The 24,090-nt window shown below is 42.1% G+C and overlaps 1 protein-coding gene across 1 annotated transcript in view; it reads right to left on the bottom strand.

Moving 5' to 3' along the window:
- The window catches only part of col24a1 (collagen type XXIV alpha 1), a gene marked incomplete at its 5' end in the record, with an annotated part of 91,777 nt that overhangs the window by 63,371 nt on the left and 4,316 nt on the right, over positions 1–24,090 (bottom strand). Inside the window, 12 exons of the mRNA XM_084473560.1 lie at positions 3,358–3,402; positions 4,285–4,338; positions 4,844–5,143; positions 6,127–6,171; positions 6,772–6,825; positions 8,625–8,669; positions 9,246–9,299; positions 10,274–10,318; positions 13,632–13,685; positions 14,293–14,346; positions 20,211–20,264; positions 23,909–23,962. Coding sequence (XP_084329686.1) covers positions 3,358–3,402; positions 4,285–4,338; positions 4,844–5,143; positions 6,127–6,171; positions 6,772–6,825; positions 8,625–8,669; positions 9,246–9,299; positions 10,274–10,318; positions 13,632–13,685; positions 14,293–14,346; positions 20,211–20,264; positions 23,909–23,962 — 858 coding nt within the window. The remainder of the gene's footprint in view (positions 1–3,357; positions 3,403–4,284; positions 4,339–4,843; positions 5,144–6,126; positions 6,172–6,771; positions 6,826–8,624; positions 8,670–9,245; positions 9,300–10,273; positions 10,319–13,631; positions 13,686–14,292; positions 14,347–20,210; positions 20,265–23,908; positions 23,963–24,090) is intronic.

The raw sequence follows: 24,090 nt of genomic DNA, 5'->3' as shown, positions 1-24,090 counted from the left end.
TCGTCCTCGGAGGAATCATTCTTGCAGAGGTCAGGCGAGAAGGAGCCATGCTGCCTCTCGCTCGAAAGGCACAGACGAGTGAGTCCCACCTCCTCCACAAAATTGCCAAGGAGACACCACAGCGCATGCGCCTCAGTTCCCGGCGCTCCTTTGCCAAACACGCCCAAGAACTGCTCCTCACAACACCAGCCGACACCTCCAAGGCTGCCTGGGTCGAGGCGAAATGGAGGGACCAGTGGAAGTCAGTGGAACCATCTCGGCTACATCACTAAGTTGAAGACCCCACGGACGTTCCTGGCCAGCAGACAACACTCAAACGCCTGAGGACAGGTGTTGGACGCTTTGGGGCAGCAATGCAGAAGTGGGAAATCGCAGACAGTGTCCAATGCGAGTGTGGAGACCCTCTACAAACTATGGAAGACATTTTAACTAAACACCAGCCCCAGATTGGCGAACGTGGTCTAATTGACAGAGCTGAAGGTCTAAGGACATACGCCAGAAGAAGCAGACAAATGCACACACACTCTCTCATACATGTATTAAATAAAAGGTCTGCACAATTCTTTATGAGCTGATATGTGGGTACATTTAGAACTAAATATCAAACTTTGTTTGCAATTCAAAGAAAATTAGCAAGCTTAACTTTGGCAATATTGCATAGTCCAGCAGCTAGCAAGCACCACCAACAGGGCTGTTCTCCAATTTGTTCTGTGTCTGATGATCTCATCAGACAGCAGTAGAGTGGTAATTAAAACCTTTATAGTCAAAGCAGACCACATGACAATGATCTGCCCTGCTGCCTTTCAATGGAAATATATGGATAATAATGGACACCATCTCATACTCCTTGTTTAAATGGAAAGGGGACTAGAAGTGTGTACATTCAGCAAAGGAAAGAGCTGAGCTTTAACTTGCATCATAATAGCACCCTGGCGTTAAGCCCTCTTAGTTTCATCTGGAGCCGCTAAAGAATGTTCTCTTTTTCTCTGAAGACTCCACTCTCTCACTGCACCACTTCACTTGGGACAAACAGTTTACAGAACATGCACGTAGATCTTGATAACACTAATTAAATCAAACATTGGGTTGATGAGAAACATGACAAAGTGATATTTCTGTTTTTCGAACATTCTAACACATTTGTGCTAATTTCTGTCTGATAGGGTTAGACATGTCATTAGATAAGACTGTCGTAGTACACAATAAAATAAAGAAGAACACATTTTTTTCAAGGCTTATAAAGGCTCCCAACATGATCTATTTATTTTTATTTATTTATTTTTAAGTGAAATACCTTCATATAAAAAAGTTTCGGAAAGACGATATTCTGGCAAGGAAAGGAATGGAAAAGGGCTTCTTTCTGGGATATAATAGATGCATCATTGAATGTACAAGTTATTTAACAATTAAAGTCATTGAGATGGGAACGAAACACAGTCTCTCCTGTCTCCAGGTAGTTGTAGTCTTCAGTCGACGTGAGATATCAGAGATTTTGTAATGTTGAAATGGAAACCTCTGAGCTGAGGTATATAAGCAAAAGGATTGAAATGCGTTTATTGCCAACAGCAAATCATCCTTTCACATACCAGTCAAAATAAAATGATCCAACTACTAAATAGGCTGCCTTTGATGTTTAGTTACATACAATTTGATATGATCAAATTGTCCACCACTGCCTACATCTCTTCAAAAGTAGCATCATTGTTAACTGTTTTTTAAATCTGGTACTTTTTATGCTTCTTTCTATGCGTCTTGCCACCACTGCTAGCCCCTACAACCCATAAATGTTCATGTCATGCTCTAGACTGGGTAGCCCCGCCCATTCTGCCGGCGATTTGAGTTTGCCCTGCAGAAGGTTCTTGAGAAGAGCAATACATTTCTTTCTAGTTTCGATACGTTTTTGCGGAAGCCAATCACCAAGCTGGCTTTTCCCCCTGGCGCGCTATTGGCTGGTTTAACACAATGACGAGAGTCAATTTAACTCCGCCTGTTGATCACACCTCTTGTGCTGAATAAAATGACAGCAGCTTCCCCAGACCAACGTGCAATCTACGATTGAGCTTGGTCTGGCCATAGCCAGGCTAGTCATGCTCCTGATGGAACCACTGATGAAACCACTTTCTATATTTCTGTCTACAGTTTAAAACTTGTGGAAACAGCCGATGCATAGAGAACCATGTCAAATGTGTAATAACTATTCTTGGCTTCTTGTGGAATATGATCACACACTATATATTGCCTGATGGCAGCGCAATATCAAGTATGCCCTATGCTGAGTATCTACTTCCAATACATAGGCATCATTAACACCCAGCCAAATGCTCCATTTGTTCTTCCATTTCTGTTTGTTCCCTGAAGTTTAGCAAAAAGCCTGACAGGCAGCTGATTTTTTACATGTATAAAATCTAGGCTATGTAGATGTATCCTGGATGGGGTTCTTGTATGTACAAAACTCATCTGCCTGGGATCTTACCCCCACCAAACCTTGGCAGCACTTGGCAGCACTTGGCAAGTCCCTATCAGCATTCAGATCCTCCTTCTCAACTACAAGTTCCTCTACGCCCTCACCCTGCTATATCCAACAGAGCTCCTCAGAACCTTCACACCCTCCCGGAATCTCTGTTCCTCACCCAACTGACCGGTCAGTAAATCTCCTTGGAGGTGCTTTATTTTTCAATAACAGGACATCTGAGATTTAACAGTTCTGAATAAATGCGCTACAAATACGTGGTAGTCACCGTCCCATATATATCACTACATATATATATATATATATATATATATATATATATATATATATATATATATAGATAGATAGATAGATAGATAGATAGATAGATAGATAGATAGATAGATAGATAGATAGATAGATAGATAGATAGATAGATAGATAGATAGATAGATAGATAGATAGATAGATAGATAGATAGATAGATAGATAGATAGATAGAGAGAGAGAGAGAGAGAGAGAGAGAGAGGGAGGGAGGGATGAATAGAGAGAGAGCGAGAGATAGATAGATCAATAGATAGATCGATAGAGATAGATCTATAGAAAGATAGATCTATATAGATAAATAGATATAGGCCAACCAAAAGAAACCTGATGAATTGAAAAATACCATACATTGAGAATTAGTACAGTACATTAGTACATTAGTACATAGACATGGATTTAATTTGAGAACCTAATGAAACCGATTGGCAGACACACAATGAAGTGACAGGAGGGACAGAGAATACCCTTGTTGGTTAATTCAGAAATGTTTGAAAAGGATGTTTGTCATATTAAATCATAATTATTATGTACAGGTGGACATCATTTCAAAATTAAACAGAAGACAACTAATAAATACTCACCCTGAGACCAGGAAAGCCACTGATTCCAGTCCCACCGACAGGCCCCTGTGAAACAGCAGAAAGTTAACACAGTGAACAGTTGGTTACTTAATTAATTACACTTCAAGCACAAACTCTACCTAAACTCAGCTATTCTATGATCAAGCCCTCTTAAGGATTTAAGAGGGCTTGATCCCCCTCGCCATCAGTTTCTGCCAATATATAAAAGTTGCAGTGTGCTTGGGGCACTTCTGGTAGCAACAAGCTTTTTCAATTTGAAAAATGCAGAGCTTGTCCAGGTAACTGTTACAAAAACCAAAAATATGTCTTCTCTTGTCCTTGTACAATACATCTGTTGTACACATACAACAGTCTTTTAATAAAGTACTTCCTTATGTGACAGAACAAGCAGCCAGACGTTATGTTTCTCAGGTCATTTGCAGCATATGGCCATGCCCAATAAAGACATTTCCTCACTAACTGGCTGATTCAAGCCTATCCAAGTTCACCAAGTGATTTTCTTCCTTTTCCTCTTTCTTCCTTCCTTTCGACCAGTTAACGTATCATTTCAGCAATGGCCCTAAATGGTAACAGGCTGCTTTGTTTGATTTCATCTTAAGTTACATAAGGGCGAGAGGGAGGGGGAATAGTTGTAAGAGAAGGGGGGTGATAAATAACATGAAAAAATAGCATGGTAAATAGCAGGTAAAGTGGATTTGCATAATCTGCTCTTTGGATGATGATGAGAGGATAAAGCAATTAATTATTCATTATTTGGCATATTTTTCTTTGCAAAACATTTTCAATGCCCAATGAGTGTATGAGTTAATGTTTTCCAGGACATGGGCCAATGATTTACGAGGGCATGGTTTATCATTTTAATTGAGTCATAGTGGCCATGGTAGAGAAAGATGGATAAGGACTAGGATTGATAACAATTTGACTAACCTCATTCCCATCAGGTCCAGGAGGGCCCCTCTCCCCTACACCACCTACTACACCCTGGATGGGGAACACACAGTCAAAAACATCAATACAATTATATGAATGAATCCATTGCATAAATGTCTTCAACTGGACTGCCGGGTTTCGGCATTAATTAAATCGCTGATTGGCTTCAAAATGGCTGGTTGTGATTTAATCTTGAATTTTTTTTTAATTTTTCATTCCCCGAGAAACTGTTTAGTACTTGTTCCTTTTGAAATACGATAGGTCACTCAGAGTTACATATGCATGCATAACATGAAAATGTTACATATGATACCTCGATTGCCTGCATTAGCAAATGAAAGAAAATACGCATAAACGAGCGAATCAGAAAAGCCTCACCAAACTGACGTCATTTGGTGAATTAGTATTCATGGCCTCGCCAACTTTGGCTTGTGACGGCCCACAGGAAGGCAGTATTGAGTTTGTGCCTGTACTATTTGTGGAGATAACATATCAACATTGCATCTCTTGGCCAAGAAAGAAGAGTTGAGGAAGTATTGATTGGATTGGACATTACCACTATTTCAACATTTACACGGACGGGCACAGCAGCCGGGGAGCACAGCGGCCGGGGAGCACAGCGGCCGGGGTGCACAGCGGCCGGGGTGCACAGCGGTCGGGGTGCACAGCGGCCGGGGAGCACAGCGGCCGGGGTGCACAGCGGCCGGGGTGCACAGCGGTCGGGGTGCACAGCGGCCGGGGTGCACAGCGGCCGGGGTGCACAGCGGCCGGGGTGCACAGCGGCCGGGGTGCACAGCGGTCGGGGTGCACAGCGGTCGGGGTGCACAGTGGCCGGGGCACCGTGGAAGTTTTCTTTCTGTATTCAATCAACCAGAAACCCCAAGGGGCGCAGTGGTTCTCTCTCTCTCTCTCTCTGTCTCTCTCTCCTTCCTCCTCTCTCTGTCTCTCTCTTGTTCTCCCTCTCTCTGTCTCTCTCTCCTTGTCCCTCTCTCTGAGTCGCTCTGGAAGTTTAATTGGTTTTATTTATTACTGTGACAGACAGTGCTGTTAGCCAATCAGAGGCGAGGCATTTGCATGTCGTGAGTAAGAGCCAAAATTATGTCGTTCCTTCCCGCCCACCTCCTCCACCACACTAGAACAGTGTGAAACAGGAGCACCACAACATTTTTTTCACCAAAACCAACTCACACGGCATTCATTGCTACAAGTGAACACTGCAATATTAATGAAAAAACTATGCAATGACACCTTTAAGTATTTTTGTAAATCACTGCAGTAGAATACTGCCTGTTTGGCACTGCAAAGCTACTTAAGGCCACTTTTATAATTGAAATAATGTGTGTGTGTGTGTGTGTGTGTGTGTGTGTGTGTGTGTGTGTGTGTGTGTGTGTGTGTGTGTGTGTGTGTGTGTGTGTGTGTGTGTGTGTGTGTGTGTGTATATCAATCTGTAGCACCCTACTGAGCTCTTATTCTATTCATCTTGCCCCATCTCCACTATTAACTATTAACGAAAATAAGAACAACACCGGCCATCCATTACATTACATTCTTTATATTTAGCAGACAGTTTGTCCAAAGCGACAAACTGTGCGACCAAAGCGAGAGTAAGTGTATTGAACAATGAATATATAACTTATAGTCAAAGAATCAAGAATCATCATACATCAAATTCATTAAATAAGCAAAACAACTGCTTTTAAGTTATACAACATAGAGAAAACACCCCTACACGTTCAGGGTGCTCTGGGGCTCTGAACGGTACTGAGCCCTCACTGATGTGCCCCAGATGTGACCCCATATGTGTTGTGAGTGCATACATATTGTTCCCTGTATCTTTACCTGTCTTCCTTTAGGCCCGACCTTGCCAACAGAACCAGGAACACCCTACACAGGAACAGAGCAAATATAAATCCCCACTAACTAAACATTACTCAACATCAGGCACTGAAACATCAGGCTTGAAACTAAGGTACTTTGAATAGACCCTTGTCTCTTCAATCGATATCTCTTCAGTTGACAATCAATAACATGAGCAAACAGGAAGTAATGATTATCAATGGTTGCTTGGGCCAAAAATATAGTGAGGAAGGAACAGGAAGGCAACAGGCTCTCACAGATCAGTACCTAAAGAATTTTCTTTTTAATTATCTTGCAGGAATAGGTTATTTTGATTATTGTCCTTCTCTGCCTGTTGGAAAAACATCCTCATGTCAATGCATCTGCATCACATTGCTTTGTAGGATAGGCAGAAGCTAATTCCGGAAAAGTTTTATAATTGCTTAAAAACTTAGTTTGGGCTATTCCCCTAACTATAAAAAAACATGTGCTAGAAGACAGCTGTGAGTAGTCAGTGAGGAACCAAATCTGAGAGGACCTTTATCATGGCGTAGACACAACATCCGCTTTGAAGTGAAGCATGTGAAGCCATGGTGTAATCAGGTAAAAGACACAGAAACAAGGGTGACTAATATTTTTGTCACTTACTCTCTCGCCCTCCAACCCCGGGGGCCCGGCTACACCAGGGGGGCCGATGAAACCCTGGAAGAAAACAAAGAGATTTGTGACATATCCCAGGACTGTGCCTACAGGATTATGACCAATAACAGGTGTTTCTATGCAGACCCCGATTTAATTACGACGGGTTTATGATGCCATTTATCTTGTTTTATAATTACACTCTAGTGTGAGTGCTCCCTGAGAATCAGAAGAGAACATTTCTATTTTGTTTACCAGATTTCTTCTCCTGCCATCTTTTTCACTAACCCTACTGTGAGAGGCAGTGATTCAATGAGAGGTATCCAGTCTGCTGGAAATCACCTGAGAGGCTTCAAGGTTTGATGAAGCCCTGTGAAGAGCATGGCATGTAGCATGGAGTTTAAGCTGATGTTTGATGGGGGCCCAGTGGTTAACCTTTGGTTGTTGGTTTACCACTGAAATTTTGGATCAAATGTGTCCTGGTCACTTTCCACCCTTAACAATTTAAGTGTATACAGCAAGAACGATAGTTAGTGTTTGGTAGAGATATCCAAAAATAAACGGATATTTGAAATATATTGTTAATCATAAATCTACACTATAACAGCCCATCATGTGTGTATGGCATAGTATTGTGCAATTCTGTGCACAATCAAACTGTCTCAGTGAATGTGACTTTATTCATCAAGGGGACTTCAAAACAGCAGCAAAAGGACGCATTGGTAAAAAGATTCTGAATAGACATATTTGAAGTGTCTCAGAAACCACCTGACCTAAAGCTATTGACATCCCTCCTCATGGTATTTTAAGAAAAGTTTTGGACTACCTCTTAGAAACATTGGTACCCAATAGCCTGTAAACCCAGTCGACCCAGTAAACTGTATTGAACCAGTAAACCCAGCTCTGAAACAATTCCTTGAATGAATTTGAGGCATCACTGTAACAGCCACTTTCATTCATATTTTGTGGTCAGATCCCTCTTTTTATTCTATATTGCTATATAACAATCAGGAAGAAGTTCCCTCTTCTTATTCTATAGTGCTATATTATCATCAGGAAACAGATCCCTCTTTTTATTCTATACTGCGTTACTACCATCAGGAAGCATATTTGTCTTCTTATTCTATATTGCTAGATTACAATAAGAAAGCAGATCCCTCTTATTATTCTATATTGCTATATTACAATCAGGAAGCAGATCCCTCTTCTTATTCAATATTACCGGTACCATCAGAAAGCAAATCCCTCTTATTATATATTGCTGTATTACCATCAGGAAGTAGATCCCACTATTATATTATTCTTATTCTTTATTGCTACAATACGATCCTAACACCCCTTTTCTGTTCCCCTGGCATACGTTCAGCATTCATATCCTCTTCTCCTCATATGGCTACCATTACTCTACTAATATCTCTCTTCCTCTTCCTCTTCTTCATGTTTGGCACAGCATTCCTGCCTTTCTGGTGTTATGACTTTGCAGTGAGTGAAGCCATGAAGATATTTGAACAAAGATAACCCCCCCACTCCCCACCCAAAAAGCCCACAGCCCACTCCCATTCCCTCCCTGATTCATACTAGAGGTGTCCTGAGTTCACACACATACAAACACACACACCCACCTCACACACACACACACACACACACACACACACACTCATGCCAGACCACCAAACGGCCACACACAGCCATCAACCCACCCACCACACACAGACACACACAAACCAACCACACACACACACACACACACACACACACACCCACAACACACATCTGACATTTTCCTAATGCCTTCAGGAAATGAAGCATTCACTCCAGCTCAGCTTAGTGGAGAAGCCCCTGGGTAAATGGGCGGTACTTACACGGACACCTTTGGGCCCCGGGTTGCCCTCTGGCCCTGCCAAGCCCTGCAACAGAAGAGGAGAGCCGGTTGAGGAGGGTTGTTGTCTTGTTGTGCCTCGTGGTGTTGCACGCTTGAACAGAGCAGAGGGTGAGACCCTGGAGCTCTTGGTTAAAGAAAGCTATTGGAGAGGACCTTTACTGGTCAAAAGTAAAACTTCAAAAAGACATGATGCTAAAGAGTATGAAGTCAGAAATATTGCATTTGATTATCTAGTTTCGGTCTAGGTTTGTTAATCTATTTTGCAAACCTTTTAGGGCAGTTGTGAGTGAAAGCATACAGCTTCAAAGGATGGAGGCATTTAGGTCTTTACTCAGTGAATGTGTATAGTGCATAGACTGTATATAAAATCGGAATAGTGTGTTTTTTGTTTTGTGTCAGAATAAATGAGATAGGAGCAGGGAACAAGCAGATATGGTAGAGGGATAGATAGAGGGATGGATGGTTTGGTAGAGGATGGATGGAAAGGTGAATGAAAGACGAGAGGTGAGGAGGATGGATAGATGGATGAGAGGAGGATGGACGGTAGGTAGACGGATAGATGGATGGAGGGATGGATCAGATGGGTTTTTTTTCACTGCACCTGCCTGCCAGGGTAACCTGCAGCCCCTGCCTCGCCTGGGATACCAGGTAAACCCTGCAGCACAGGAGAGACAGAGAAAGAGAGTTAGAGATATTAGATGGATTTATAAGAGGCGCAAGAGGAGAAACACATCCCGACTAAACAACAAATAAATCCAGCAGTGTTTGGCCCCCTTCTCGCTTCTTGCACCTCTCTGGCTAGGGCAGACTAGTGCCAGTAAACCCAGAATGTACCTTACAAATTCTACCCATGTACCCGCATTTACATTACATTTTAATACTTAACGGATGTAGGCATTAGTGCTGAGACCAAATATTAGAATATTGGGATATTAGTTAGTTGGGTAGAGATTCAAATCTCAATTCAGTATTTGAATGTTTTATTGTTGTTCTTTTATGAACAAAAAAGATATTAAGAAAAAATATGATATTTCTTAATGCCTTTGCATAATCATAGGTAACCATCATCAGAATGGCCAAACATGGGATTATCCTTTGATTATCTTTAGGTTTTAAAAAGGTCAGACTCTGGCCGAAGAGTGGATCCAAAAGCAACTGAAAATGGCCCAACTCTAGGGGCGTAACCAAGCATGCATTTGAAAATATCACTGCACGCAATTGGATAACACTACGACCAATCAGAAGAATACAAGGGGTGATGTATCCAGACCAGTGGAGCTAACCAATAGATCAGAATCTTGCTGTATCCGGTCGGTAAAACAGCAATGCTTTTGGCCCGCCTATATCAGATACACCGATGTGATTGGTTAATGTTCTGGGTTTGGGCAATCAGGGAGTGAGTATATTGCTTGTTCCCAGAGTGACTCGCTGAGCAAATTCAAATTGTGCTCTCGCGAAAACTCTGGATTTCCAGGGTAATAAACCTAGTGGACATTCCAAGCTTGAAATTATGTATTCGGGCCAGCCCTATAAGCCTCACTTTAAACACTAACACAATCTATTTAGTTTGAAAAACAGTACCCCAGGTGAACACATACACCGACACACACAAATGCACACACTACGTACTTGTTCTCCTGGCAGTCCTGGGGGCCCTGAATATCCCTTAGGACCCTTAAAGACAAAATCAGTGTAAATGTATTAAAAACTGCAACATTTTAAAACAACATAAACATCTAAGTCTAAACAGACAAAAATATTGAAAAGGCTGTAAGTTATTCAAGCTAGTTAAATGTAAGACGTATAAATTATACATTGCTACAAAACAAAACAAAGGAGCAATGTGATTTGCGGTGCATGCTTAAAATGGAGAAGGGAAACATGACTTTATTGGTAAATATCTAACCTGCTGATTTTCAAGAGGAGTTGTGGGAACAATTTTAGAGGAGGTAAAAAACGACCCCTCAAAAACTTTACTTTGTAACTTTAAGAACAAATAATATAAATGTCAATCCTGTGTATGGTGAATAATAAATCGATTATAGCCAATCATAACACTGGAGCAGAGCTCTATATAGGTGGGTGTGTTTGTACACACACAAGCTAAGGCAACCAGACCTGAGGAGTCTTGGGTCTCTGAGAATTATGGAGCTTCATGACTGTCTACTGCAGAGGTCAAAGGATGCATGAGTGATAGTTAAAAAAAAAAAAAAAGGTGCCTGTCTTGTGTTTGGACTAGAAATGCCATGACTTCCAACATGCCATTATGAAGCCTATTCAATCCTATAAAAAACTGCTTAGCTGTCTCTATGTATGATATAGATCTTTTTGTGTAGAAGGTGGGCCTATGACATATGATGGGGGGTCAGTTTATATAGCTTATTGTTAAATAAAATCCCAAATGTAATCAAATAAATAAATGCAAGTACACAATACATTGACATGGACACATATGGAGCTGCATACAGAGTACACACACATTTATGGTTATGTGTGTGTGCGTGTGTGTGTGTCTCTCTCTATCTCCTCTTTCTCGCTGAAATTATTTTAACAGTGCAGCCAACAGGACACTACATTATCCACGTTACCGGGGTGACCGTGGCTCAGGTGGTAGAGAGGTTTGGCCAATGATCGGAGCGTCGGTGGTTTGATCCCCGCCCTTACTACTTGTGTCATGGTCGGTGTGTCATTGGGCAAGACACTTCACCCACCTTGCCTCGTGTGAATGTGACTTACTGCTGTATGTTTGAGGTGGTGGTCGGAGGGGCCGTAGGCGCTGAATGGCAGCCACGCTTCCATCAGTCTACCCCAGGGCAGCTGTGGCTACTATCATAGTTTACCACCACCGGTATTACTGTGTGTGAATGGGAAGCGTCTTTGGGTCATTGAAATGTGCTATACTAAATAAATTATTATTATTAAATTAATTCCTCTTCTACAAAAGGAGAAAACCGGGACCCGGCCCATCGCACTCATACACAATGGACAGATGCAGCGAAGATATCCCTAAAGACAGCACAACACTTAAATTAATTAAGTGCTTTGATTAAAACTAGGAATATCTGCGGAATATAGAACACACAATATAAAGGAGGTTTATTTAAAATGTAGACTGGTTAGCTATTACCCCCGTGCTACAAATCTTACAGAGCTTAATTTCTGCACGACAAACAAAGGATACATTTCTTGTGAGTTTCTTCCCTCCCCATTTTTCCATCCTTCTTTCGAACATGGGAGTCATCAACAGATTCATCAACAGAATATTCTAATATTCTGGCTGAGCCTGAATATTAGAATATTCTTATATTTGTTTGTTAGGTTGGTATTCAAATCTCAATTCAGTGTTCAGATATTTTTATTTTTATTATTTTAACACCCCCCCCGCCAGCCATTGTGTGCTAATAGTTTTAGAAGGGTTTTAATAATGAACCTATTTAGCAGCAATTTCAATGTTCCAACGAGTCCAAAATACTCAAAAAGCTCTACCTATTAATAATGACGTGTTGGTTATTTAAACATGAACAGAACAGGAAGCAATGTTTTTCCGTCCCCCACAATAGCGCGATTGATAGTGTGATTTATCACCAAGCAAACAGCACTCGTCCTGTCTTTAAATTTATTCAAAACGTTGCCAATGTTGAAACCACCTGCTTGCTTTCTGATCATCTGAAGTAGGCCAACTCTCATATTTTGGAAACTGCATGTGTTTGGAAGCTTTTAGACTGCATTGAAGCTCTGCCGTAACCAAGTTGAACTCGGACTGATGATTGGATCCAAAAGCCACTGACTTGATATTGTTTTTTTGCATTATTAAAATAACAGTTAGCCAATTTAACCACTTAGAAAATGATCAGTTTGGAAACCTAATGAATAAGCCCTAGTAGATATGCCAGGGTTGGGGGACAGGCTGGTTGGGCTCTTGCTTAAAATAAAGAAACATTCCATACAAATAAAAGTGTCTGCTCCACAGAGCGTTACTGGCTCCTAAACCTCAACACTCCATAAAAAAGGCCCTCCTGGGGGTAGGAAGATGTGGGACTTGGGTCACTCACTCATTTCCTCTCCAAAATACTCAGAGGGGGAACATATGCTGGAAGTATCAGGTTCAGCTCCTGCAAACACTGACCTATTCCACTCCCCCATGCAGACCCGTTCTACCTCCTGGGGGACACATCATGTGGGCGCCAGACATGAGGCCCTGCAGGCTAACGCCACAGACCTAGAGACACAGTCCACCTGTGTACCTAGCAACTGATACAGGGGCACGCTGGACTTGCTGGTGGGATGAGGGGTCTAAAGCCATGTTTTTCTAGATAAATAGTATATTTCTGCTTATGTCTACTACTATTATTTAGATGTTTATATTCATTGTGTGTGTGTGTGTGTGTGTGTGTGTGTGTGTGTGTGTTTGTGTGTGTGTGCAAAAGTAGCGATCCAGCAAAACTGTGTATACCGTTACAGTATACTAGTGGCAGTAGTAATGCCACAACAGCCTCTCTAGTTCTGTGTGTCTGCCTGTCTCTACAGGCAGACACAGAATGATCTGTTGATCTTTCTATGGGCCCTTATTTGAATTTATTTTAGTCACAGACACTGTGCTGTCATTCCAATGACCACTGATAAAATACACGTTATTAGAGATAAACACACATCCATCCCAAGTGGCACAACACAGCAGGCCTGTCAATAAACAACCTGACCCCTGCACCCAGAGTGCCTTCTTTTTTGAGTTGACCTTTGAACTCCCATTTGGACTGAGGCCAGAGTTTTGCCAAACATCTCTTTAGAACCTTCCCCATGCTAAGCTAGGAAGATGAGCTTAAAGAAGACAGACAATAGATAAGTGCTCCTTACATCCAATAATCAAATTCAACACAGATGTAGTGTGAGTTCTCCGTGACAGGTGACTCTCTAGCCTGCCCACTGGCACTTTCAGGGCACTGAAAAATACAGTAAAGTTAATCAGATATGAGACATTGACACTTACAGTTGGGCCTGGAAATCCATCCAGACCGGGCAAACCTGGATGACCCTTGTCGCCCTAGAAACAGGATCATAGAGAGCATTTAGAGGCCTGTCCTGCAATCATGGATCAACTACAGGTGACACACTTGTCAATGGATAAAAGTGTCATCTGGACATATTAACCTCATAAAGAGCTTAAAAAGATGATACACGAAAACGACTTTCAAAGCCAAATGCTAATAGCTAAGAGCAAACACCTGGCACGTGAAGCCCCTGACCTTTTGCTAATGAGAGCAACAGCAGTCCCTCGTTAGCTTGTAACAAGTAATGACGTGGAAACGTGACTGACTGACATAAATAACTGACTTACATTAATTTCAACATTACTGATGACTTCAGGATCATTTGAGATTCTAAATCTGGCAGCCATATCATATGATTAGTTACATTGAAAATGTAATGTCAGCAGACAGGCTCGGAGGAGGATGGACAGAAGAGGACCAGCTTCTGAATGAATGAAAAGGGCTGCAGGGAGAAGAAACTGCACAAATACCTAGTTCATCGATCCGGCAAAAAGAGAACAACGGCTTTTGAAAGATACACTCTGATTGGCTGTGGGGGTGACAGGAAGCAGCGAGTGCCCTCATGTCTGTGTGTCTCTCAGGCCGAGAGAGTTGACCTACCTTCTCCCCGGGTGCAGCCTGACCTGGGGACACCCCTGCTTCTCCTGTTGAACCCTTGGACAGAAATAACAGGGGTCAGGGTCAGGGTTGTTCAGACAGATGGTAACTGCCTGGACAGGTTACCATTTGATGGTGAGAATATTATCTGCCTCCGGATTTGGACTTTGAACACCAAGTCACTACTGAATAACATAGAACTAATTTTTATGCCACCCACTGAGGTTATATATATTTACGTGATGGTAAATTGCAAACAAATCACTAATCCGACATACTTCACAGTTCACACATTGAAAATGTCTTTGGTTTAGATTCTACCCAACCCCATTCCACTCACACGTCTACTATTACAATAAACCCACGGAACACATTGTCATTGATAAATGGAAAGGAACCGCTTACACACAGGGCTTCATGGACATTTCCCTTTCTATTCTAAATGCACACACATACAAACCTGCCAGTACAGAAACCGTCATATCAACATGTATGGAGCAGTAAATAACAGTATTATTAAGAAGTACATTTTGTGTCCTTGTTTAGGTTAATTAAAACAGTCTGTATATGAGATGCTATGGATAATTCCTGTTTTATATAGGTTCCCCTTGTTTTAACTAGTTTATCTTTATTTAAATTTTTTGGCCAATTTTACTCTGTAGCACTTTGAGATTGTTGAAATATAAAGTGCATTACAAATAAAATGTATTATTATTATTATTATTATTATTATTATTATTATTATTGAATGTAGCCATCCTTCTTGGAAAGGTGAATAATATCCCTGGAGTTGAGCTAACCAGGCTAATATTGACATTTTGTGTCTTTTTTTTAAGTGAGTCTTCGAGTCTAGTCTGAGGGTCTGATAGGCGCTGCATGTAAGCAAGTGTGATGCCTCATACACACTACCAAAACATTGTCCATCATAGATTGGTTACCAGCATATTACCAGCTTGTGAAGTACAGACTTCACATGTCACATTTCAACAATTGTGATTGGCCACTCCGGCTTGTTGTTTCTGGGTACAACACACAAAATAAAAAAATTAAAACCACAACTATGTCAAAACAACAGGTTGAGCCCCGTTTCCTGTTTGAAAATGTGTCAACAATGTGCATAACGCATACTCTATGGGCTCCTTTGGGTCTGACGACACCTGGTGTAGCCATAACAATTCAGGTCATACTTGACAGGTAAATCGGCAGAACCTTGTTTCATCTCAGCATTGCAGCCCCCAAACATACGGGTCTACTTGTTGTTCCTCTCTTTGTTCCCACCCTGGGTTTCTATGCTGGAATTCTTCAGAAAAGCATTTGCTGGAGATATGTTGTCTTAAATGAAGACAAAGAGCCCATTCTCTCTCTATCTCTTGTGCTTCTTCCGCTGGAGTAGGGGGGTCTAAGAGTGACTCACTGACCAGGTGACTATAGAGTGACTCACCCACCCACTAATGAGACTGTGCATGTGTAGGCGTCCATGTTATGGAAGGGGCCACCGCACATGTACTTTTGTACATGTACTCGTCCGTGGGCGCCTCATCCATGCAGGGTTTTTCACGCCAGCCAATCAGAATGGCTCAGCTAGCCTCACAGAAGAGACCTTGGGAGGTCAAAGGTCACACTGAGACTCTTCCATCCATCTCCCAGCTCTCTGGAGGGCTAATCAGAGAGCAGCACGGAACATTCCTCTCCATGAGTGTAGCGAGGCGGCCAAAGAGATTATCATTCATAAAAAAAGTCTCTCCATAAAGACTAACACTATTCTACACCAACCTGAGGCATCGGAATTATCACTACAGCGACATCAAAGGTTTAGGGGGGCTCATTATTGTTTTGAATTCCTTATTGAATTGACTTTTGAAAATGGCAGCTTCCAATGTCTGTGGGGGTACATGTGGGAGCCACCAGAATCAACACACACATCTGCATCCATACTGCCGTCGGTATCCTTTAGTCAGTGTGCCATAAAAAAGTAACACATCTGGTACTGTCTGGCGGTTAGGGCTAAACCGGAATCAACAAATCAACAGGATCAATCCCTTTTTCTTTTCCTTTTTATTTTGTCTGATTCTGGAGGAAATTGTGTGCTAAGTGTGCTAAGTATGGGGATCAAGAACACACTAGAGCAGTGGTGAACCTGACTTGTTTTTTTGTTGTTGTTGAGTCATTTAGGTTAACGACTGCTCCGCAGACACCACGGTTTCCTGCTCCATGTTGCATGTGTGCTGTCGTGCATGCCAACATCTGGTCCAATGCTGACGGAGTTTAGTTCACATCACATGAGGCTTTAATGATCCCCAAACAGGGGAGGGGGGGTGGTTGTCACAGCAGTAGTAAAGAAAGAAATAATTACACCCAAATAGCTTTTTTGGGGTTTTTTATTAACAAAAAATGCTTTGTTTTCTGTCAACCATATGCTAAGGATGCCGTCTTCTGCAGACGTCCTTTAATATATTTTTTTAGGTGTGTGTGTGTGGGGGGGGGGGGGGGGGGGGTGGGCTCCAATCTTTGACGTTCCCTTTTCTTTCACAGAGCCATCCATCAAAACGGGCCGATAAGAAGAACCAGCTGGCTCCGTCTGCCAACTGGACTCTTATGAGAAGTTCTCCAGAACAAATGGAGGCCTATAGCTGTAAATAAAGAGATGCAGATACCTCAAAAACCCAGCCTTTTTACACATGGAGTCTGGAGCCATTCAGCCTCTCACCCCCTGCCCCTGAAAGCCTGTTTCTCACAGCGGGATGAGGGAAGTTCTAAAAAGAACAGGAAACCATTGTTGACCGTTTTTGCTGTTTTCAAAACAGAAATGCTGACTCAAACGCACATGTTCAGGTTTAGCCTGAACGTGTCTGTATGAAAAGAGAAAAAAACAGCTATTTCCTGAACTAGGATGAAAAGCATGATACATTATACCTGGTCATACAACACCTGGACTTTTAGGTAGCAAAAGGTTACCAGTCCAAGTGGCGGGTAACCATGTCCTAACTGTCCTTTTCTATTCCTGTAAAAACACTCCAGCTGTTTAGGTGCTTTATGGAAAGGTATGCTCATAGATGTTCTAAGAAGCTTCACTACTTTGTTGAATATGTGAAGTAAACACCAAGGGTGCAATGGTACCTGCTACATTCACATATTTAGCAATGCTGTCAAATACATTGTTTAACTGTGCAAAATATTTACCTGCTTTATTGAAATTACACCTATTTAAAGAAGAACTGTGGAGCAGTCTGGGAGGAATACCAATGCTGGAAGCTCCTTGTCATGTTGTTTAGCCTTCGTACTAATGCAAATGCTCCAAAAGGCAGGTCATACCATATCGTATTGCATTACATTAGCATACTTTTATCCAGACACTTTTGTCCAAAGAGACTTACAAAAAGTGCATTCAACAATAAAAATACAACCCACAAATGCAAGAATCATGTGAGTAAATACAAATGACCAAATAAGCTGTGTACATACATCTACTGATGCCTAGTCTGGACACATCATCAGTGATGTTCCTGGATTCACTGGACATTTCGGGTCTTTCAACTATCATACGCCCTCCTCCAGGTGACCCAGCCGGGGTTGATCAAGTCCCGGCTTGTGTCCAGACGGCTAGCTAGCTACCATGACTCCATGGATCTCCTCTTTTGAGCCACAGCCATCTTGAGGCCCTTTCTGCCGCTTCCATGGTACTGCGGATGGCTCTCCTTCTCCTCTCTCCATCGATGCCTAAACTACTGTAGGCTCTGGCCAAGGAACGGGCTGCAAATCCTCTGCAACCAACCTCCACAGGGAAACACCTTGCTCTCCAACCAGCCAGATGGCAGTCGCTGACCAGTCCTGCGTACTTGGAGAGCTTCCTCTCAAAGGCTTCTTCCAAGCGATCTTCCCACGGGACTGTCAGCTCCAGTAGCACTGCTTGTTTGGTGGACTCAGACACGAGGACAATGTCTGGTCGCAGGATGGTAGCTGCAATATGGCTGGGGAACTTCAGCTGTCTTTCAAGGTCCACCAACAACTGCCAGTCTCTTGCAGACGTCAGGATGCCTGCAGATGATGTTCTTCTGGCCGTGGTGGGCTTGTCCCCAGCTCTGACAAAGGCGATGGTTTTATTGGAGGGGCGGAACTGTTTAGCCCATGCCAGTCCTGCGGTAATGGCTTCCGCAATGGTCTTAAGGACTTGGTCATGCCTCCACCGCGATGGTCTTAAGGAATTGGTCATGCCTCCACCTGTACCGTCCATCTCCAAGTGCCCTTAAACTAGTTATCTCATAACTATGAGGTAGTTATGAGATAATCGAATGTGGATTCAAGCTATTCAAACCTAACATAGCAACATACAGTTGGCTGTTATTTCATATATAACTGTGTATCATCATTCATGGATACTTATAAATGGAACAGACGTACATATCCTCATATCCTGCCACGTGCATATCATGATGCAAAAGAATGAAAAGTTTAAGTCACAGTCAACAAGAAACGTCAATGTACGTTCGAATTTACTCATGTAAAGTATTTGTTGTACATCCTTGACATCCAAGATATGATGAGTGTGTGTGTGCGCCAGCATGCATTCTTGTGATGTGTGTGTTTATGTGCATGCATGTATTTGCCCATACACACTCCGATGGACCTCTGTCAAGAAAATGTATGTTCAGCACGCGTTGCATTTTTGTAACTGCAATCCTGTTCACACATGTGCACCTTCTGCACGAATAGGTCAGTCAAAGGCATGCTGCACAGAATTTTCTAACAGCCGTTTAGACGGTACCGGGAGGCGGCCTTTTTAGTGCACACAACTCATTAGTTCAGAGGTGCTGAGCAGCACCACAATCTAGCCTACGTACAAGGGGACACCTCGACAGCCTATTGTCATTATGACTAGGGCCTGGAAGAAGTTTCATCAATAGACTAGGTTGCATTATACTTTGTGATATTGCTTTGCAATCAGCTAATAATGTATTTTTGTATCATAATTTTTCGTTTTTTAAAGATATATATATATTTTTTTTTATTATTTGGTTATTTGTCAGGGACAATGCAGCGCACATTATAACATACTGTAAATAATTATCACAGTCAATGCCATAACAATGTGTGTAGATGTGTTGCATAGACGTTTTCTAGCCAGTTGGCTAATTTGCAACCCCAGTCCCTGGTCAAATATCAAGATATCTATCTGAACTTATGATGGTTGAATTACGTATATTGTATCGCTGAGTCAATGGCAAGGATTCTACAAAATGCATTGAATGAGAGACATTATGTATGAACTTATTCCATTAATACATTGCTTTAATCGTTAGCGAGATAGACTGACAGGTATCAGTTTAACCTGGCATATGTCATTATTTGGAAGCCAGCACATTGTTTCCACTTCACAGTAACAACAGACAAAAATACCACGATAGAGAGTGATCTGTATCGAGGGCCTGGTCACCTTGTAGACAGAGTACCCCTGTACCAGGTACCCCTGGGCCAGGTCAATGGATTCATAGACCTGGCCCAGGGGTACTGACACGACTGTCATCTCTGGTTTCCTTTTGCTAATTGAATTGGCTGTTGTTTCTTATACCTCATTTCTCTTATTTTTCTCCAGGTACTTTTTAACGTCGATCCTCGGATCTCTTAACGCTTGGATCTCTTAACGTAAATACACTAGTCCAGCCCCAATAAAAACACCTGTTTCATTATGTCTGTCACATTATGTACGTCACATTATGCACGTTGCATTAGGTCTGTGATGTGATGATGGGGTTATGGATTGACATCGCTGTAAGCAGTCAAGAGATTAGGAGAATGTTTTTTTATGGTTATGTTCTTTTACAGGACCAGCCACATAAGTCTCATGCACGCACACATGCACACACACACACACACACACACGCACACACACAAATCCAAGGTTTCCATAGAAGAGTGTTGCTTACTTTGGGGCCAGGTGGACCAGGCTGTCCTGGGATTCCATGGGGGCCGCTTGGACCCTGAAACCAATGCAGAGGGGTTACTCTGTTAAGCAGGCATTTCATGACACACAAATAAATACAATCAAAATATTATCATATGTTATGAATATCTGTTTTAAACATGGATTGATTGGATGTTTTCAACATATCTGATGGATATATATTATGGAAGATATTCATATCAATGTAGTAAAATATGTATTGTACTGTATATGTAAACCATTTTTCCATACTGCAGTGCATGGAGTGCATTGTCATCATGCATCGTGTATGTGTGTGTGTGTGTGTGTGTGTGTGTGTGTGTGTGTGTGTATGTGTGTATGTGTGTGTGCGTGTGTGCGTGTGTGTGTGTGTGTGTGTTAATGTGTGTTAGATCAAGAATTATTGCTGACGAAACTAAATATCAATGGAACCACAATGCTAGAGCTTTAACAACATTTAACAACATTTACTGGCTAGGACAGTTTATTCACTATAATGGCTTTCAACAAACAATGATGCAGAATAAGAATTGTTTGTGTTCATAGCATTCTAGCAAGCAATCACTGATACCAATAAACAATGACCAATGTAACCAGGACACACATACACATAGAGTACAGTACATAACAGCACACACACACAGACACACACACAGCATGAAAGAGGCCTTGCTTTCCATAAACAAATTCTCACATGATGAACCTCACATAGACTCAACAAATGATCAGTGTTGGGAAAGTTACTTTAAAAAAGTCATTAGTTACAGTTACTAGTTACTTCTCCCAAAAAGGGACTAACTAATTAAAGTGGTTACTCAGTTACAAATTCTAAAAGAAAATAGTTACTGTGGAAAGGGTTAGTAACTATTGCGTTACTTTCAAGTACATTTTTAATGTGTCAAATAATTCGGACCCCTCCTCCCCCCCTCTTTAACGGAACTCAAAATACATGTGCATGGAATGCACGGAAGCATGGAATGCACGGAAGCATGGAACGTTGAAAGATGATTGAATTACTTGACACCGATGTGGAGAGGCACTTTGTCCAGGGCATAATGTGCATTTCACGATTACACTCTTTCCTTTAATTTCTTGGAGGGAAAAGTAATGTCTATGCTTCCATTGAAAGAAGGCTGTTTTTGGATTTGTTTTGTATTTGGGCTTGCCATTCCTGTTTCACGTTGACTCATGCTGCTATCCATTTGTATGGTACCCCGGTACGTCCAACCTGCACTAGTGAGAATGTGACGTAATTTCCTGGCTTGCAGCACTTATAGCGTTCCCGTTTCTCATTGGCTAGTCATTGTTATTGTTAGCTACATTAGCCTCTTTAGCAAACCAGCTCGAAAACAAACAACACAACTTTACATTGTATTGCACGCACAGCAAGACCGTGCAATGCATAAATTGATGACCGGAATAAAGTAGCAATGTAATCAAGTGTGTAATAGCATTTAAAATTTACATTAAAACGAACCAACATGGTACAAATACAAAGAAAATAATTATCTTTACGGGCCCAGCCATTTTTGTTGTCGAGTCGTACGGTCTGCCTCACTGAACTCGCTCTACTTTCAGAACTATGAGTGGGACAGACCAAAAGGGGGCGTTCCTCCGTGAAATGCCGCAAGAAAGCTGGGAGATTTAAACCTTACGACTCATACGGGCGGGCGCACCATACAAATGGATAGCAGCATCACTTGTGTCGTTGTGTGTCCGACTATGCGTGCTTTCGAATTTGTGTAAACATCCGCCCAACTCTACCTCTGAGTGGCTTACCATGACATGTTACTCTACCTCAGCCAAAGGTTAATGCGATTGTCTCCTGCCCACTAACCAAGGAAGAACAGTAAAGAGAGAGAGCGAGAGAACTAGTTGGTCTGATGAAAAAACTGCTTAATTTATTGTAACACGCCACATTTTTTGAAAGTAACGGTAACAGCGTTATAACGATGGGAAGCGTAATCAATTAGATTACTTGTTACTGAACAAAAATGATTTATAACACTGTTATTCCCATCACTGTAAATGATACACCTATTACGAGTCAGAGGAAGTCTCTGACTCTGTGTTCCTCTGATACCCACCTGGCCCTTGTCAGAGCAAGTCAGCACATTGCATCACATCCAAAAGGCCAGAGCCACAGAGTGGACATATTGGCCTGTGTCCCTGCGTTGCAACACAGCACATCTGGATCGGCTTGCTCACCATAACACATGTCCGAGAGCCTGGGAGGCTGTAAGAAAAAGGATGCAACCTCTCCGGGTTTGAACCCCCGCCCATTGGCACGCGCTATTACTGAACAAGTCTTGGTCCTGATTTCAATCGCAAGAAGAAACGATAAAACCCACCTCTTCCACCTCCCAGCTTCCTCCCTTATCTGGGTCTGTCCCCAGCTGGTTTCCAGCGGTAAACTCTTTGACAACATGAAACACCAACATATGGCCAATGTCTGCTGCTATGAGCCATGAGGTGAGGTTACAGCACAGTGGAAGAATGTTAATCGAATGTAGAACATTCAATTGCACACCATGCTAATTATAGCCTTGGCTTCCTGGGTGCCCTTTAAAAAAGGACCGTAAACATGGTCTGAACCCTACTGTTGAGTAAATGTTACACACATCAATCTTCAATCGACATGTATATTATACAATCATCTTCCGTCTTTTCAAAAGTTGCTAAAGTTTCTTTCTAACCCCGGGGCTCCACTGGAAACCACATTAACTGATAGCTCCCTGTGCTCCACAGGGAGCATCACAAAGTGTTTCTAGTTATATTTAAAACAATCAATGTAGAAAGAATCATTTGGTGAAAGTGGTGAGTTGACACGTTCACCTTTGTGAATGAAGCCATCAGATACACCAGCTACGGTGGCTGCAGAGCAACATTCACAGTGTTTCTTAGCTGAATTTATAAGTTGAAGTATAACTCACACGTAATGCTAATGGTTCCGCTGTAGCTGAGAAGTAAGGATCGTTCAAATTCTAGAGTTAGACTTGACAGATTTATGAACCGGGTTGCACTGAAGTGTTGATTCAAAGGACATGGCTGGTATAATTCAAAGCTCTTGTATTGAAGTGACTAATAGCATCAACCTTTCTCTCTTGATCACACTTAGACTTACCTTTGGGGCTGTACACATACATTTTTGTCCAAGAAACATAAACAAGTCACAAAGGAGAAGTCTTTTAGCTTTGGCCAGCACAATCCATTATTATGACCATTACACCTTTTCCTCAAAACATCTCAACATGTGCAGAGGTATGTTTACTCCCTTTCCCTGGCTGTCAGCATAGCAACATTTGAAGAAGGATGTTAAAGGAAAACCTAGAGTAGTTTTAAGAATTGATGACTACCAAATTGATGTACACTATGCCCTGTTTTAACTTCTTCGGCATCAAAGGTGAGGGATGGTACATTGCACAACACATTAGGTGAAGTTAGATGTAAGAGAGGTCAGGGGTTATGGGCATGAACAGGAATGCATTGAGGAAGAGGATATTGTAAGGATTTAGCTCCTTGCAATAGTTTTCTGACTTTCTCCTTCTTCCTGCTGATGGGTGACGCATGCAGTTGGGTATTTGTCTTGACGGGTGGGGGGGGGGGAAGACCCTCTAGGCTGTGTTATGAATGCACAGCATTCCCTGAAACCCCCTGCTTGTAAAAGTACAGAATACTTACTCTGGGACCTCTCTTTCCTGCAGGACCAGGTAAACCAGGCGGACCAGGAGGACCCTGGAGAGCGAGAGAGAGAGCGAGAGAGAGAGAGAGCGAGAGAGAGAGAGCGAGAGCGAGAGAGAGAGAGAGAGAGAGAGAGAGAGAGAGGAGAGAGGCTTGCAAAGAGAAATGAGGAATTGAAGAAA

The sequence above is a fragment of the Micromesistius poutassou genome (genome assembly GCF_964030765.1).
Source record: "Micromesistius poutassou genome assembly, chromosome: 9".
Taxonomy (NCBI): domain Eukaryota; kingdom Metazoa; phylum Chordata; class Actinopteri; order Gadiformes; family Gadidae; genus Micromesistius; species Micromesistius poutassou.
The sequence above is the reverse complement of the archived record's forward strand: the minus strand, read 5'-3'. Positions and strand labels throughout refer to the sequence as shown.